This window comes from Scyliorhinus canicula, chromosome 2, assembly GCF_902713615.1.
Source record: "Scyliorhinus canicula chromosome 2, sScyCan1.1, whole genome shotgun sequence".
NCBI lineage: Eukaryota > Metazoa > Chordata > Chondrichthyes > Carcharhiniformes > Scyliorhinidae > Scyliorhinus > Scyliorhinus canicula.
The window spans coordinates 28,312,419-28,326,648 of record NC_052147.1 but is presented as its reverse complement, the minus strand read 5'-3'; the positions used below and the strand labels follow the sequence as shown (position 1 = coordinate 28,326,648).

Genomic DNA, 14,230 nt, shown 5'->3' with positions numbered 1-14,230 from the left:
GTGTTCCATTAAAGATTCCCTTGCCAATTGTTCCAGCATTTAATTCCCAGGCTACTACTTTGACCTTGAGAGTAGCTCTGCTTAACCCTGCAATTATGAGCCATATTTTGCTCTGTTTGAAATAAATGGACAAAATTGCCATTTTTAATCAAAATTAATGATCATCTAATTATGGGAATGTGCAGTTTATAATTTTAGATTTCTGAGAATGGAATTTTGAGAGCAGGAGGGAAAAAAATCTATCAGTCAGGCCAGACCTACCATTTCAGACATCCATCTGGTTAACCGTCAAAATGTTTATTAACCCAGTTGTGGGGTGTACAGTTCCTGTGTGAAATGAAAATCTCTTGACCAACATGATCTTAAACATACCGATAACCAGTGCTTCAGAGAAAGGTTTTCAATAAAGGACAACGGCTGTCAACTACAAAGAGACAAGCAAGAGACGGAATTTCATAGGCATCCACACGTCTATCCTTAATGCAGTGAGGAAATGCCCTCTGGCAGTGGAATACCAGAATAATGTGTACAAATGGCACTAGTTACGAATAAAGCAATCGGGGTAATTTTTTTACTTTGAGTGACAGCGTAAAATGGGCGAGTCATTGGCCAGTTTTACACACACCGCCCTGCCTCAATATTTTATCTCCATAGCCTCCCTGCATTATCACTAAAAGTCAAAATCTACTGTCGTGAGTCCAGCAAAGGAGATTTCTACTGGAGACAAATCCATAATCGGTTAATAGCTTTTCTGTGTCTCTCCTCGCTCGTAAATTGGTTGTGCTGCCACCTACCGGTGCTACTTCATCAAAGTTCCGAAAACATGTGGGAAGTATGTTAATAAGAGAACAGGAGCTAAATCACAACCTAGGAAAATTTTTAAAAAGCTACTACATTGTGCAGAAAAGATCATGTCAGTGCCCAGAACGAAACACGGTGGCTTTTACAAATTTTGTGTCTCCAATAGATTCAGAGAATCATAGAATTTACAGTGCAGTACGAGGCCATTCGGCCCATCGAGTCTGCACCAGCTCTTGGAAAGAGCACCCTACTTAACCCACGTCTCCACCCTATCCCTGTAACCCTGCAACCGCATCTAATCTACGGGCAATTTGGATAGCCAATCCACCTAACCTGCACATCTTTTGGACTGTGGGAGGAAACCAGAGCACCCGGAGGAAACCCATGCAGACACGGGGAGAACGTGCAGACTCCGCACCGACAGTGACCCAACTGGCAATCGAACCTGGGACCCTGGTGCTGTGAAGCCATAGTGCTAACCACTGTGCTACCATGCTGCCCTATCTTCTTGGGTTCAATGGAATCAGTGACTCCCACAATCAGGTCTTCTGTCCCTTACTGGAATTCACTGCTCAATATCTATTTGAGAATAGCTTAATCCTTTGATGCGCAATCTATAGATTACACCCTTTGTGGGCATCTTAATATGTACCTCTCCCATCATACAGTAGGTTTGCATTTCGGAGCGATGAGTCTAGAGCAAATAATTAAATATTTATTTATCTGGGGGAACAAGTGAACAAACAGCACAGACAGTTATTATCAGGTGCACTCCAAGCCAATCAGCATAACTTCTCTTTCTGTAATAGTACCACGTGATGAACTTGTCTGAGTCAGTGCATCATTTTTCTGACTTGTCTCCCGCATCCTAATTTACTGAGCCGAGGAGAAAACTTGTTTGCCATCTGTATAAAAACCCAAGTGTCGGTGCATGTTTTCTGTCTCTTGTGTCCACAAACAGACAATCCCTGCTGAGTGGCTGGGATCAAGGACTCCCTAAAACAATGGGTTCGGGGTTTTTGGACAGATAGACAGGCAACTTCAATGCCTAGCTCATTGCTCCATGCATTTTTAAAACTTGTACAAATGCTCTTTAGTATAATTCTTTCTCAAATCCTTTCTGCGTATAAAGGTTTTTCAAAAAGTCCTAAAATATGACTCATTTGCTGTCCCGATGTGGATACATGACAGGTCTCTATATGGTAAAAAGTTCAGAAGGTTCTGATCCCTATTAAAGCCTGGCAAATGTAAGATTATCCCCTGTGGATCTTTATTGGGCAGGAATCAACTTCAGCTGTAGTCTGCCTTGGTGAGCATGTGTCACCCTGTGCATTTATTCTCCATTGGTTGGACTTGTCTCACTGCCAGAGAATGATCTGCTCTGTGCCAAGTGACTTTCATGCCAATTATGCCTCTGGGCCACTCTTTCTATTTCTCCTGCTTGACCGTGGTGGACTGGTCAAGGTTTGCTACACGCGCGCCTTAGGTTAGGGAACTCCCCTGTGCTATTCAATTCTTTCAGCTACCTGCTTTTAACTCCTGTAGGCTTATTTTTCTCCAATTGCCAATCTGAAAAAGTTGGTGCAAATATAACAAAGTTTTGCCAACAAGCAGGGGATAATATAGCCATTGTTTTGATCTTTTCAATTTGACTAGAATACTTATTAATTTTACTCGTGATTTTCTGCGTTTTTGGTTTAAAGCACCTTTAAATCAACATCACCATTCTTCAAAAACCCTTGACCTCATCATCCATGCAAATCATCACCCTATCTCTTACATGCCTTTCCTCCCCAAAATCCCAGAACGTGTTGTCACCTCCCGATTCTGTGCCCATCTTTCCTGGAACTCTAGGTTTGATTCCCTCCAATCAGGTTCTCACCAAAGTCACAAATGACATCCTGTGTGACTGCGACGAAGGTAACTTTCTCTGTTCTTCTCGGCTTGTCTTCAAACTTTGGCATGGTTGACCACACCACTCTTCGCCAGTGTTACTATATTGGCCTCCAGCACGGTGGTCTTTCTCCTACCTGGTTCCATTTTTACCTATCTAATTCTACTAAGGGTGAGATGGTGGCATAGTTATAATGTCACTGGACTAGTAATCCAGAAGCCCAGGCTGATGCCCTGGGGTATGGGTGCAAATACCACTGAAATTGGTGGAATTGAAATTCAATTAATTATAAAACTGGAATGGCGGGTGTGGTGCGATGGGAACGGTTGCGTTTTTGCGAGCACATTTCCACCTCCATTACTTTGCCCCTGCCTCAATGAATCTGTTGGAACCCTCATTCATGCCCTTGTTGTGGCATGGCTGCACCTGGTCAATCGGCGCATAAACCGCTTCAAGGAATTTGTGGATCCAGAATCTGGCTCCTCTGTTATCTGACGACTCGCCAGGCCTGACGTCCGTCATCCTCAAATCCCAATAGGAACAGGAATAGGCTGTTTGGCCCCTCGTGCCTGCTCCACCATTCAACAGGATCATGGCTGATCCGACATTCCTCACGTTCAAATCGGAGAATCTAGCCCAATATCTTTCCTTAAATAAGGGGACAAAAGGTTTCCAGTTGCAATAAGGCTTCCCTACGCCTATACTCCAAACCCTTCCTGATTCCCTGTTATACCCGTGACCTAGCTTTTTGTGTTTCGTGCACAAGTATCCCAAGTCCCTTTGTGTTGTAGCTTTCTGCAGTGTTTCTCAATTTAAATAATACTCTGTTCCTTTGTTTCCCCCCTTCCAAAATGAACAACGTCACATTTTTCCACATGTTTTCCAACTTTTGTCCACTTACTTAACCTATCAATATCTCTTTGCAAACTGCCTGTATCTCTCTCGTAGTGTGTCCCTCCACCCATCTCTGTGCCGTCCTCAAACTTGGTCACAGTATATTTGCTTCCTCCTCCAAATCATCAACATAAATTATAAGCAGTTGCAGTCCCAGCACTGATCTCTGTGGAACCCCACTGGTTACACGTTGCCAACCTGAAAAATAACCCCCATCGCCACTCACTGTTTCCTGCCCATCAGCTAATTCTCCATCCATGCCAATATACTAGCCGTTTGTGAGATACCTTGTCTGAAAGTCCAAGTACGACACATATACTGGTTCCCCTCTATCCTGTCTGCATGAGACTTCCTTGGAAAGACTCTTTTAGTCAGACACTGTGCCCCTGGAATCCATGCTAACTCTGCTTAATTACAGGCAATGCATTCACTATCTCAGTAGCTACTTCTTTTAGGATCCTAGGATGCAACCCATCAGAGCCTGGGGATTTATCTACCTTGAGCCCTATTAGTTTGTCTAATATTACTTCTCTGGTGATGGTATTTAATTCCCCCCTCCCCCCATATTCTTTATTATTATTGGGATGTTCGCGGTATCTTCCACCGTCAATATTGATGCAAAATAGCTGTTCAACTCTTCTGCAATTTTCTTGTTCCCCAGATTCATTTTCCAAGGGGCTATGATGACTTTGACCTCTCTCTTCCTTTTTATATACTTAAAGATGCCCTTATTGTCAGTTTTTATATTCGAAAATGAAATGAAAAATGAAAATCGCTTATTGTCACGAGTAGGCTTCAATTAAGTTACTGTGAAAAGCCCCTAGTCACCACATTCCGGCGCATGTTCGGGGAGGCTGTTACTGGAATCGAACCGTGCTGCTGGCCTGCCTTGGTCTGCTTTCAAAGCCAGCGATTTAGCCCAGTGTGCTAAACAGCTAGTTTGCCCTCATCGTTTATTTCCTCTCTGAATCTTTCCTCCTTACTGGGATATATTTTTGCTGACAGACCCGCAGGGACACCCCAGTTGATCTCCCTGTGGGACTAGCGGGGGAGCTCGTATTCCACTAGTGGTGGAGGCTCATCAGCTGGGGCTCTTCAAAATCGCCTCGTGAAAGCCAGCCTGGACAGGGACCAGTAAGAGCAGTAGGCCCAATTGGGTGCATGGGACTGTAAGCCTCGTTGTGGCCTTTAATTTTGTTCCATTAAACTTCTTTTGGATTTAACTTCTCGGGCCTCCTGAGCCTTTATACTGGTGACGAGGAAAATAACGGCTGCAATCCTGGCCATCCTGATCGCACCAGAATTCCACAGCACAAGAACGAGGTTGGAAAGACTTTAAAAGTGCCACTTTTCCGAAGGCTAGAGACCTTTGATGCAGGCATCGAAGACTGGCCCCAGTATACTGAATAGATGCTTGCGGGGTCCTGACATTCAACGCAATCAAGAGCACCATCTACTTGGAGCTCCAGATTTGAGAACCTTTAGCAAACTTGTTGAGCATCATTACGACCCTAAGCCATTGGTAATAATGCAGAGATACTTCTTTAATATGGTCGGGCAAACTTCTGGGGAATTGGTTACGGAGATTTTGATGTGCCTTCGCAAGGTGGCCGAGCATTGTGACTTTGGCCCATCCCTCCCTGAGATGTTGAGAGATTGTTTGATGTGTGGCATAAATGGTTACCCAAAAGATGGTGTTAGCCAAATGGGCCTTGGATCTAAAAAGGGCCATAGATCTTTTGCTCTCCCGTGAGAATGTGATAAAGGAGATTGAGGAACTCTAGAGTTGCATGGACCATGACTTGCAACAACGGTGTCCGGCCCCCATTCTGACAAGTGCCCCCCCCCCCAAAAAGAATAGGACTTGTGTGTCTGTGGTGGTCAAGGCAATCAGAATCTACAGCGAACGCATTGCCATGGTCAGGTGACATAAACACCTCGAGCCAAGGTTTTGCACATTGCCCTGCCCAAGGAAGATGATTTCATGCAGTTAAACTGCATCAGGGCCCCCAAGGTAGCCCCTATAAGAATAAAGTTCTCAAATTAACTGTCATCCCCTCGACCTGAAAATCAATTATTGGACAACAGATGTTCCATAAGCTCCGTTTGGAGATCCAGTGCCTGGATTTAAAGGATACCAAGGCCCACATGGCAAGAAACAGCAGAGAACAATTGACTATCCTTGGGACCATGGTGATCCAGGTTACTCACGGACATCAGTCGATCCGGCTACAACTGGTAGTAGTGCAGGGGCCCGGACCTAGCCACCTAGGCCGTGACTAGTTGCAAAGACTTCACCTGAACTTGCAACATATCTCCCGGGTGGGTGCTGGTGGTTTGTACGAAGTCCCCAAAGTATCCAGAGGTTTTCCAGGATGGCCTAGGAAAGATAAAGGAGGCTACACCTAAAATCTGTGTTGACCCAGAGACCCAGCTCAAATATTTTAGGACCTGTCCAGTCCCATACACTTGGATGAAGAACTGGGCCGGCTGGAGAACATGGGCATCGTACGGCCGGTCCAGGTCGCAGAGTGGGCAGCGCCAGTGGCCCCGGTGCTGAAACCAGACCAGTCTGCTCGCCCACTTTGAGGGACCACTGACGACCTTCAGACTTGACTGTTCCGACGCACCCGTGACTGGGCCCCAAATGTTACCCTCCGAAAACGTGAAAGCCATCGACAGTTCTGCTGTCCCTGTCTTAACTCCACTGTGTCTTTTTCCCCCATCATCCCTGTGCTCACTAACCTACATCGGCTTCTGGTCAAGCATCGTCTTGATTTCAAAATTCTCGATTCCTCACATGGCCTCGTCTCTCTCTATCTCTGCCGCCCTACAGCCCTCCGAGGATAACTGCACTCATCTAATTCTGGGGTCTTCAACATCCTCAATTTTAATCACTCTGCATTGATGGAAATGTATTCAGTTGCCTGTACATCGTGCACTGGAATTTTCACCCCTCTATCTTGCTTTTCCTCTTTTTAAGACAGTTCTTTATCTCTATCCAAACATTTGGTCATCTGATCTAATATTTTGTTATATGGCTGGGTGCTATTTTGTTTTGTAATGCTCCTCCTGAAGTGTCTTGGGATGCTTTATTACATTAAAGGTGCTATGTAAATGCAACTTGTTTTTATAGCAGTGACATAATCAAAGGAATATTCTATTTGTGCCACTTCGGGGACCACATTCCATTTTGCCCCTCAACACGTTTTAGCTGACCTATTCAAAGAGCAAAATATAATGTTCTGTTTTTTCAGGCTTGCACTCAAACATCTTGTTCTAATCTCCTTATTTACATTATAGAGGCATTTGAATACAGTTCATGCTTAATTAAAACTATGGGATGAATTTGAACGATCAGAAGTGGACTGTTAACTTGCTGTTCTGTTGGCAAACTTTCTGTAGCAGGTTTTTTCAATTGACTAAGAGTTTACTCAATTTTCTCACTATCCACAGGCAACGGAAACTACAGAGAAATGTGTCGAAATACAAAATGTGTGAAGATTACATCCTGAAGGTCATTGATAATTTACCTGAAAGTAAGCACAGGGTTTATAATAATAACAATAATAAATCGCTTATCGTCACAAGTAGGCTTCAATGAAGTTACTGTGAAAAGCCCCTAGTCGCCACATTCCGGCGCCTGTTCGGAGAGGCCGGTACGGGAACTGAACCGTGCTGCTGGCCTTGTTCTGCATTACAAGCCAGCTGTTCAGCCCACTGTGCTAAATAGTCAAAAGGGTGAATCACTTTTATTGTTACATACATTGAAATGCAATGTTCACTTCTTGAATCAGAAGGAAAGGCGAGGAAATATTCTTCCAATACAAATTACTACTTGGGGGGGGGGTGGGGGGGGTGGGGGAGGAGAGGGGGGGGGGGTGGAGGAGAGGGGGTGGGGGTGGAGGGGTGGGGGTGGAGGAGAGGGGGTGGGGGTGGAGGAGAAGGGGTGGGGGTGGAGGAGAGGGGGTGGGGGTGGAGGAGAGGGGGTGGGGGTGGAGGAGAGGGGGTGGGGGTGGAGGAGAGGGGGTGGGGGTGGAGGAGAGGGGGTGGGGGTGGAGGAGAGGGGGTGGGGGTGGAGGAGAGGGGGTGGGGGTGGAGGAGAGGGGGTGGGGGTGGAGGAGAGGAGGGGGGGTGGAGAGGACGACACACCGATGCTTTCGGTAAATTCCGCCCACACTTTTTAAGACCTTCATTTTAAGGTAATATGCAGTAAGCTCCAGTAGCCCTGAATTTCTACATGATTTCTATTGGCTTCCTCCTGGAACGTTGGTGGGAGAGTGACAGAACCCCTAGAGAAACAACATAAATGTTTAGAAAAAATAAAATTTTAAACATTACATATCTATGAAGGACATCTACCAGAATTTGATTGTCATCTATAAGGCATTGCACGTAATTAGAAACAGCGGGTGATTGCTCGCATGCAATTTCATTCTTTTATGGCCATATAATAGTTAAATTAATAGTTTGCTCCTTCTTAAAAGTTACGATGAACAATCTGAGTTCTTTCTTTGATCTTGTTATATGTTCCAGACTACTTGGAGTACAGTTCAGAATCTATGGTGATGAGTATCATTCGAAAGCATGAAACCCTTGGAGCCACCAATGAGACTTTGATAAATAATCTCAGCAGATTGTCAGATGAGTTGGAAGAATGCCAGCATAGTTTGGAAAGTCTGCATCAAGAATATGATACTACAAAACTCGTAAGGGGTTTATTCAATGCTGCATGGGTTGCAAAACCTATTTGATCAATCTATTTGCAGGAAATCCTGCTGCACTTGGAGATAAAAGGAGACCAAAAATGTGTTTATGAATCCAATGATGCCCCAGGGTATTAATTTTGTTGACTAGAGATGGAAAAGCTGAGTAGATCATTTTGTATCTGAAAGGGGTGTGGGGCAAGTGAATATTTGGAGTCCCACCAGAAGTAAGGCCCTTTTTCTCTTTTAGATACCTGCTGTGCATTTTGGGGGTTTTATTTCCGATTTTCAGCATTTGCATTTATTAAATCTTGTTATGACTTGCAATGAGACATGTCAAAACTAGAGTGTTGAACTTAAATAAAGCAAATTACTTGACGACGCGACACGAGTTGGCTGAGGTAGATTGTGAAATTGGATTAAAAAGTTATGACTGTGGATGAACATTTAAAATATATATTTTAGACCCCTTGAATCTACATTCCAGTGAGGGACAAAAGCACCACAGGCAAAGAGATCTATTGGAGACAAGGTGGCGTAGTGGTAATGTCACTGGCTGGACTAGTAATCCAGAGGCCCAGGTAATGCCCTGGGCTCAAATCCCACTACAGTAACTAATTGAATTTAAATTTTAACTTGAATGTGATCTCCCTTTCTCTCTCTCTGACACTCCCCACTTGCAAATCGTCTCACTCAAATATCATTCAAAGTAACATCATGCATGGACTTAAAATAGTCTCCAGCTCTCCAAATTGTCTGTATCCATCTTGTGTGTACACCTCACCAGATTTACCTGCTCCCAGGCCCTTACTTGTTCTTATTCAAATAATTTACCCTGTCACTTCAATTGTGCTTATTTCAACTGGTGTTTGATTCTATCCCAATTATTTTAAAGTCCGTTTCTCTATGTTATATGTGTCAGTGCCTTGAGATCACTTAATGGTGTTGTTTCACCCTGTTGGCTCCATTGACTATTTCCGGCCATGCTGTTTGCAAAGTAGTTGTGCATACATGGAACCTGCTCTTCAATGCATAATGACCAAGAGTTTCAAACTCTTGAAAGGGCCTGTGTGAACTGGTTTCCAGCCTATTAGTTACTTCACACGTAACTCATCTGCACACGTACGCAGTGCCCCCAAAGTCATACCACACATTCTTGAACCTTTTGTGATATTATCAAAAGATCTCAAAGTTGTTGCTTATCTCTCCATGTATGGTCTAGATGCCTTGGGTGGTGGCCAGAGTACCAAACTTTGTTCTCTTAAATAAAAGCATAGACACCACCATAAAAATAAAAGCCTCCTCTAGATTTTCCCCTTCACATTAATGTCAGATTGAAATATTCCAATTCCCATTTCCTGTAGTGATTTCCTGTCACGTAAAAAATCTCTGTTTTTAAATAGATGATTAATAGTCGACTTTCAGAACGTCGAATGGAATGCGAAGAAGCAAAGGAGAGGAATAAGCGGCTGGAAATGAAAATAAACCTACACCGAGGCAATTTTATTCAGCAGGTAACTCGAATGTTCATCAAGGAGAAAGTTAAAGAAATAGCGGTGACAAAGATGGATTCAGTATTTAGCACTGCAAGAAATTTTATTTACCAACCAAAATGCGTCAGTCACATCATTTTGGGAAGTAATAAGTGGACAAAAAGATTATGGGTGCAGTTTAACGGCTTCATCGCGCCCAACTTGGTGTCGGGATGAGGCCGTTGGTCTCTCGCGAGATTTACGACACTTGAAACGCCTCACGGGATTTAACGGATTCTCAAGCAACGTTGTGATCTGGATCTCATCCTCACTGGGCGTGACCAGATCAGCATATTTAAATGAACCATTAGGCTCATCTAAATATGTGTTCACAGGATTCTCCCAGTGCCCGGACCTAATGTGCGCACCTAGTACTGGTTTCCACAAACATGGACCAGTCGTAATGGAACCAAGGGGTGGCCTAGCAGGCCATTGGAGTCCCTCGTGGTTCAGGACAGGGCAGGGTGGCAGCCAGGGACATCAGGGTGTCTGGATGGTACTGCTAGGGATTGCCAGGTGGAGAGGGGTTCTCGTGTGACTCCATAAGGTTGGGGCGGAGGGGGTGGGGGAAAGATTGGGGCAGCCAGACAAAATGGCACCCCTACCTGTGAGGAGCCTTTCCTGCAAGCTCAGCAGGAAATGACTCGAGTGCAACCTTGGCGGAGAGAAACTCCCAGAGCCCAAAAGAATCGGTAAAGTGGTGTTAAATATCAGGGTGCTTCTTGGCGCTGCAGCCGCTGAGAAACACCCCACTAAATCCGCCCAAACCCGCACATAGATTTTGTTTCCCAGTTTACGTACATAGAATTTACAGTGCAGAAGGAGGCCATTTGGCCCATCGAGTCTGCACCGGCTCTTGGAAAGAGCATCCTACCCAAGGTCAACAGCTCCACCCTATCCCCATAACCCAGTAACCCCACCCAACCCAACACTAAGGGCAATTTTGGACACTAAGGGCAATTTAGCCTGGCCAATCCACCTAACCTGCACATCTTTGGACTGTGGGAGGAAACCGGAGCACCCGGAGGAAACCCACGCACACACGGGGAGGATGTGCAGACTCCGCACAGGCAGTGACCCAAGCCGGAATCGAACCTGGGACCCTGGAGCTGTGAAGCGATTGTGCTATCCACAATGCTACCGTGCTGCCCAGTTAAATCGCACCTCATGGTATTTTATCTAAGGCAGAGGGAGTAGGCCCAACTAAGTGGAAGTCTGGCAGTTTAAGCTGCATTGGCTGATGCTGGAATGGGGGTGTGGAAGAAACTTCCTTTTGTGGGCCCCTGGGCACATCAGCAGCATCCCCCCACTTTAGTCCTCTTCCGGGCCTCATGAACCCAGCCAAACGGCCAATTTCAATCTACAAATTAACACAGTAACCAGTGCCGTTACAGGGTTTCCAGAGTTTTCCAAAACTGCATCGATAACTCGGAGTAAACATTCCATTCAGGTTTAAATTTTTGTTTCCCTAAACTTTTTGTTGTGGTACAAATTGCACCTGACCAATCCTCACAAACATTTTGGAGTGGGTCCGTCATGTCTTCACTATTTTAAAAAGCAATTATCAATCAGAAGGAGGCCAATCGGCCCATTGAGTCTGCACCGGCCCTTGGAAAGAGCACCCTACTTAAGCCCACACCTCCACCCTATCCCCGTAACCCAGTGTTGCTCTGTTTACTTGCTATAAATATAGCAGTCAATATGGTGGCCTTCCTTAATCCTAATTATGTTTACTTTCAGAGTTGCAAGGTATCTCTCGATACCACCACGAGGTTCAAACCGAATACCGATCAGAGAGCCAATGCACCAGTTAGTTAGTTCAAAGTCAATACTATTTATTTACACACACAGTAAGATCTACTCATGCACAACAGTACTACAAACTAAACTATGTCTAACGCTAATGCCTATACTTAACTTCGGGTGCCCACTTAGTCAGAGGTACAATAGCCGTTGTTCGGATCCGAGGCTGTTGGGTTGTTTTTTTTTCTCTCAGTTCATTTGTAATTGCTAACTGAGTCAAACTGCATTTGATTCATTTACGCTGAGATAATTGGCTATTTGATTAGCAGTTCAGGTAACTGGCAAGGTTATCAAGGAGAAAGTCAAAGAAATGGTGGTGACAAAGATGGATTAAGTATTTAACACTACAAGGAAATTTATTCACTAACTGACATCTGGCCGGTTAACTCATATGGTTAAAGCATGGTGCTGATAATGCCAAGTTCACGGGTTTGATCCCTTTACTGGCCAATGACGCTATCGTATCATAAAACCAACAAGATGCCTGTTTATTCACCAACTAAAATATGGCATTTGTATCATTTTGGTAAGTTTTGAGTGTGAAGTGACTGAAACTTGTTACTTGTAGAGCTTTTAATTGTAATAGAGTCTGGGATCCTGAAATACCACTGGGCTATCATGCTATGGATTCAGATTTGAATATTAGCGTTGATGCATTTGGATGCATGAACAATTTGAGTGCGTTTTCCCAGTTCCTTGCTTTCTGCTGGTTGGGGTGCTTGTAAGCATTGGGCAAACCAACTTGATGGAGCAAAACTTGAAATAAAAACTCTTCTCCTGTCGAACAGTATGTTTGTGGAGATGTTTGCGCCACAGAAGTAGTTGCACTATCCACGTAACTGTAGGAATACGACCCATAGGCAGTGAGGTTAACTTTGTCAGGGATGTTAGTTGGATAGGGTAAAATGTAATTCATTATGAATCACCAAAAAAAGATTTTCTATTTGGACATTCAAAAATATAAATATTTTGGAAGACTTGATGCTGATCACACCATAGCACTCTGAAACGTTGGTGAAGTCAAAAAAATGGGTAGTAGCAAATGGACTAGCTGTTGTACACTTTTGCCCGATATTCATTTCCATTGAAGTCAAAGAAGGAAAATCGAGCTGCATGTGTAATGGCAACGGATCTGCTGCCACCCGTTTTGCATCCTACTGAAACTGTAAGCTCCACTTATAGATTCAAGATGCTAAACTGCAAAAGAGCATCCGCACTTCGATTATCAGATTGGGTCTGTCCAATATACTCATGTAGTCAGAATAGTTGGAGGAGATCGGTAATGCTGGGCTGAAGTGACTTTACTGTAAAAGACTGATAATTTAATGCCATTTTCAATGTTTTGGTTTATTCTTTATTCTTTATCTTCATAGAGTGAAGGACTTGGTGCCCTTATATTGGCTATTAATAATTTGTCAGATCAATGCTACATGAGGCATTATGGCATATATGAAGAAATTGGCATTTTGGAAAAACTGGACATGGTGAAGGTCAGAATTTTCAATTTGCTACCTATGTAAATGTTAGCTATTACTTCCATCTCCATAACGTTGCCTGATTCCGGCTGTACTTCAGCTCACCTGCTGTTGAAAGATCTCTCCATCCCCTGGTTGCCACATTCAAGACCCTTCTGCCTAAGCTCTTGCCTTGCATTCTCTGTAAACTTTAGCTCAACCAAAATTCTGCAATCTGTATCCTAATTCTCACCAAGTCCCATTCACTCAGCATCCCTGTGCTTACTAACCAACATTGGCTTTCAGGCCGACAATACGTCAATTTAAAAATTCTCATCTTTTGTTTTCAAATTCCTCCACAGCCGTCCCTATCTAGAGTGGTAAGTTTCAACTGCATTAAAGGCGCTTGCTTTATTTAAAATTTGTTCATGAGTTGTGAACATCTCTGGCAAGGTCAGTGTTTGGTGCCAATTCTGAATTCCCCGGGCAGCAGGGTGGCGCAGTAGGTTAGCACTGCGGCCTCACGGCGCCGAGGTCCCAGGTTCGATCCCAGCTCTGGGTCACTGTCCGTGTGGAGTCTGTATATTCTCCCCGTGTTTGCGTGGGTTTCGCCCCCACAACCCAAAAATGTGCAGGGTAGGTGGATTGGCCACGCTAAATTGCCCCTTAATTGAAAAAAAAATGAATTGGGTACTCTAAATTCATTTTTTTTAAACTTCTGAATTCCCCTTGAGGAGGTGGTGGTGAACTGCCTTCTTGAACCACTGCAGCCTCTTCAGTATAAACACCCATCGTGCTGTTAGGAAAGGAGTTCCTAGCTTTTGAGTCAATGACAATGAAGGATTAGTCACGTAATGCCAAGCTAAGATATTGTTTGACTCGGAGGTGTGTTGTTAATAGTGGCGACCCCATGTGCCTGTTTTACCTTTTTAGAAGGTACAGGACCAGGTTTTGGAAGATGGTGGCGAGATGCCATCGTGCACCTTCATGCTACCACTGTGAAACAGGGTGGAGGCAGTGAGTGTGTAAGATGGCGAATGGGGCACTGATCAAGCGGGCTGCTGTTTTCTGTGTGTAATTGAGCTTGTGTGTTGCATTCAGTGTTGGAGCTGCAGTGATCCAGCAAAGTATGAAGTATTCCATCAC

At 44.3% G+C, this 14,230-nt stretch overlaps 1 protein-coding gene across 1 annotated transcript in view; it reads left to right on the top strand.

Moving 5' to 3' along the window:
* Positions 1-14,230, top strand: part of si:ch1073-416d2.4 (coiled-coil domain-containing protein 42 homolog) — a 56,454-nt gene that overhangs the window by 27,586 nt on the left and 14,638 nt on the right. Inside the window, exons 5-8 of the mRNA XM_038774857.1 lie at positions 7,046-7,128; positions 8,126-8,298; positions 9,699-9,809; positions 13,004-13,120. Coding sequence (XP_038630785.1) covers positions 7,046-7,128; positions 8,126-8,298; positions 9,699-9,809; positions 13,004-13,120 — 484 coding nt within the window. The remainder of the gene's footprint in view (positions 1-7,045; positions 7,129-8,125; positions 8,299-9,698; positions 9,810-13,003; positions 13,121-14,230) is intronic.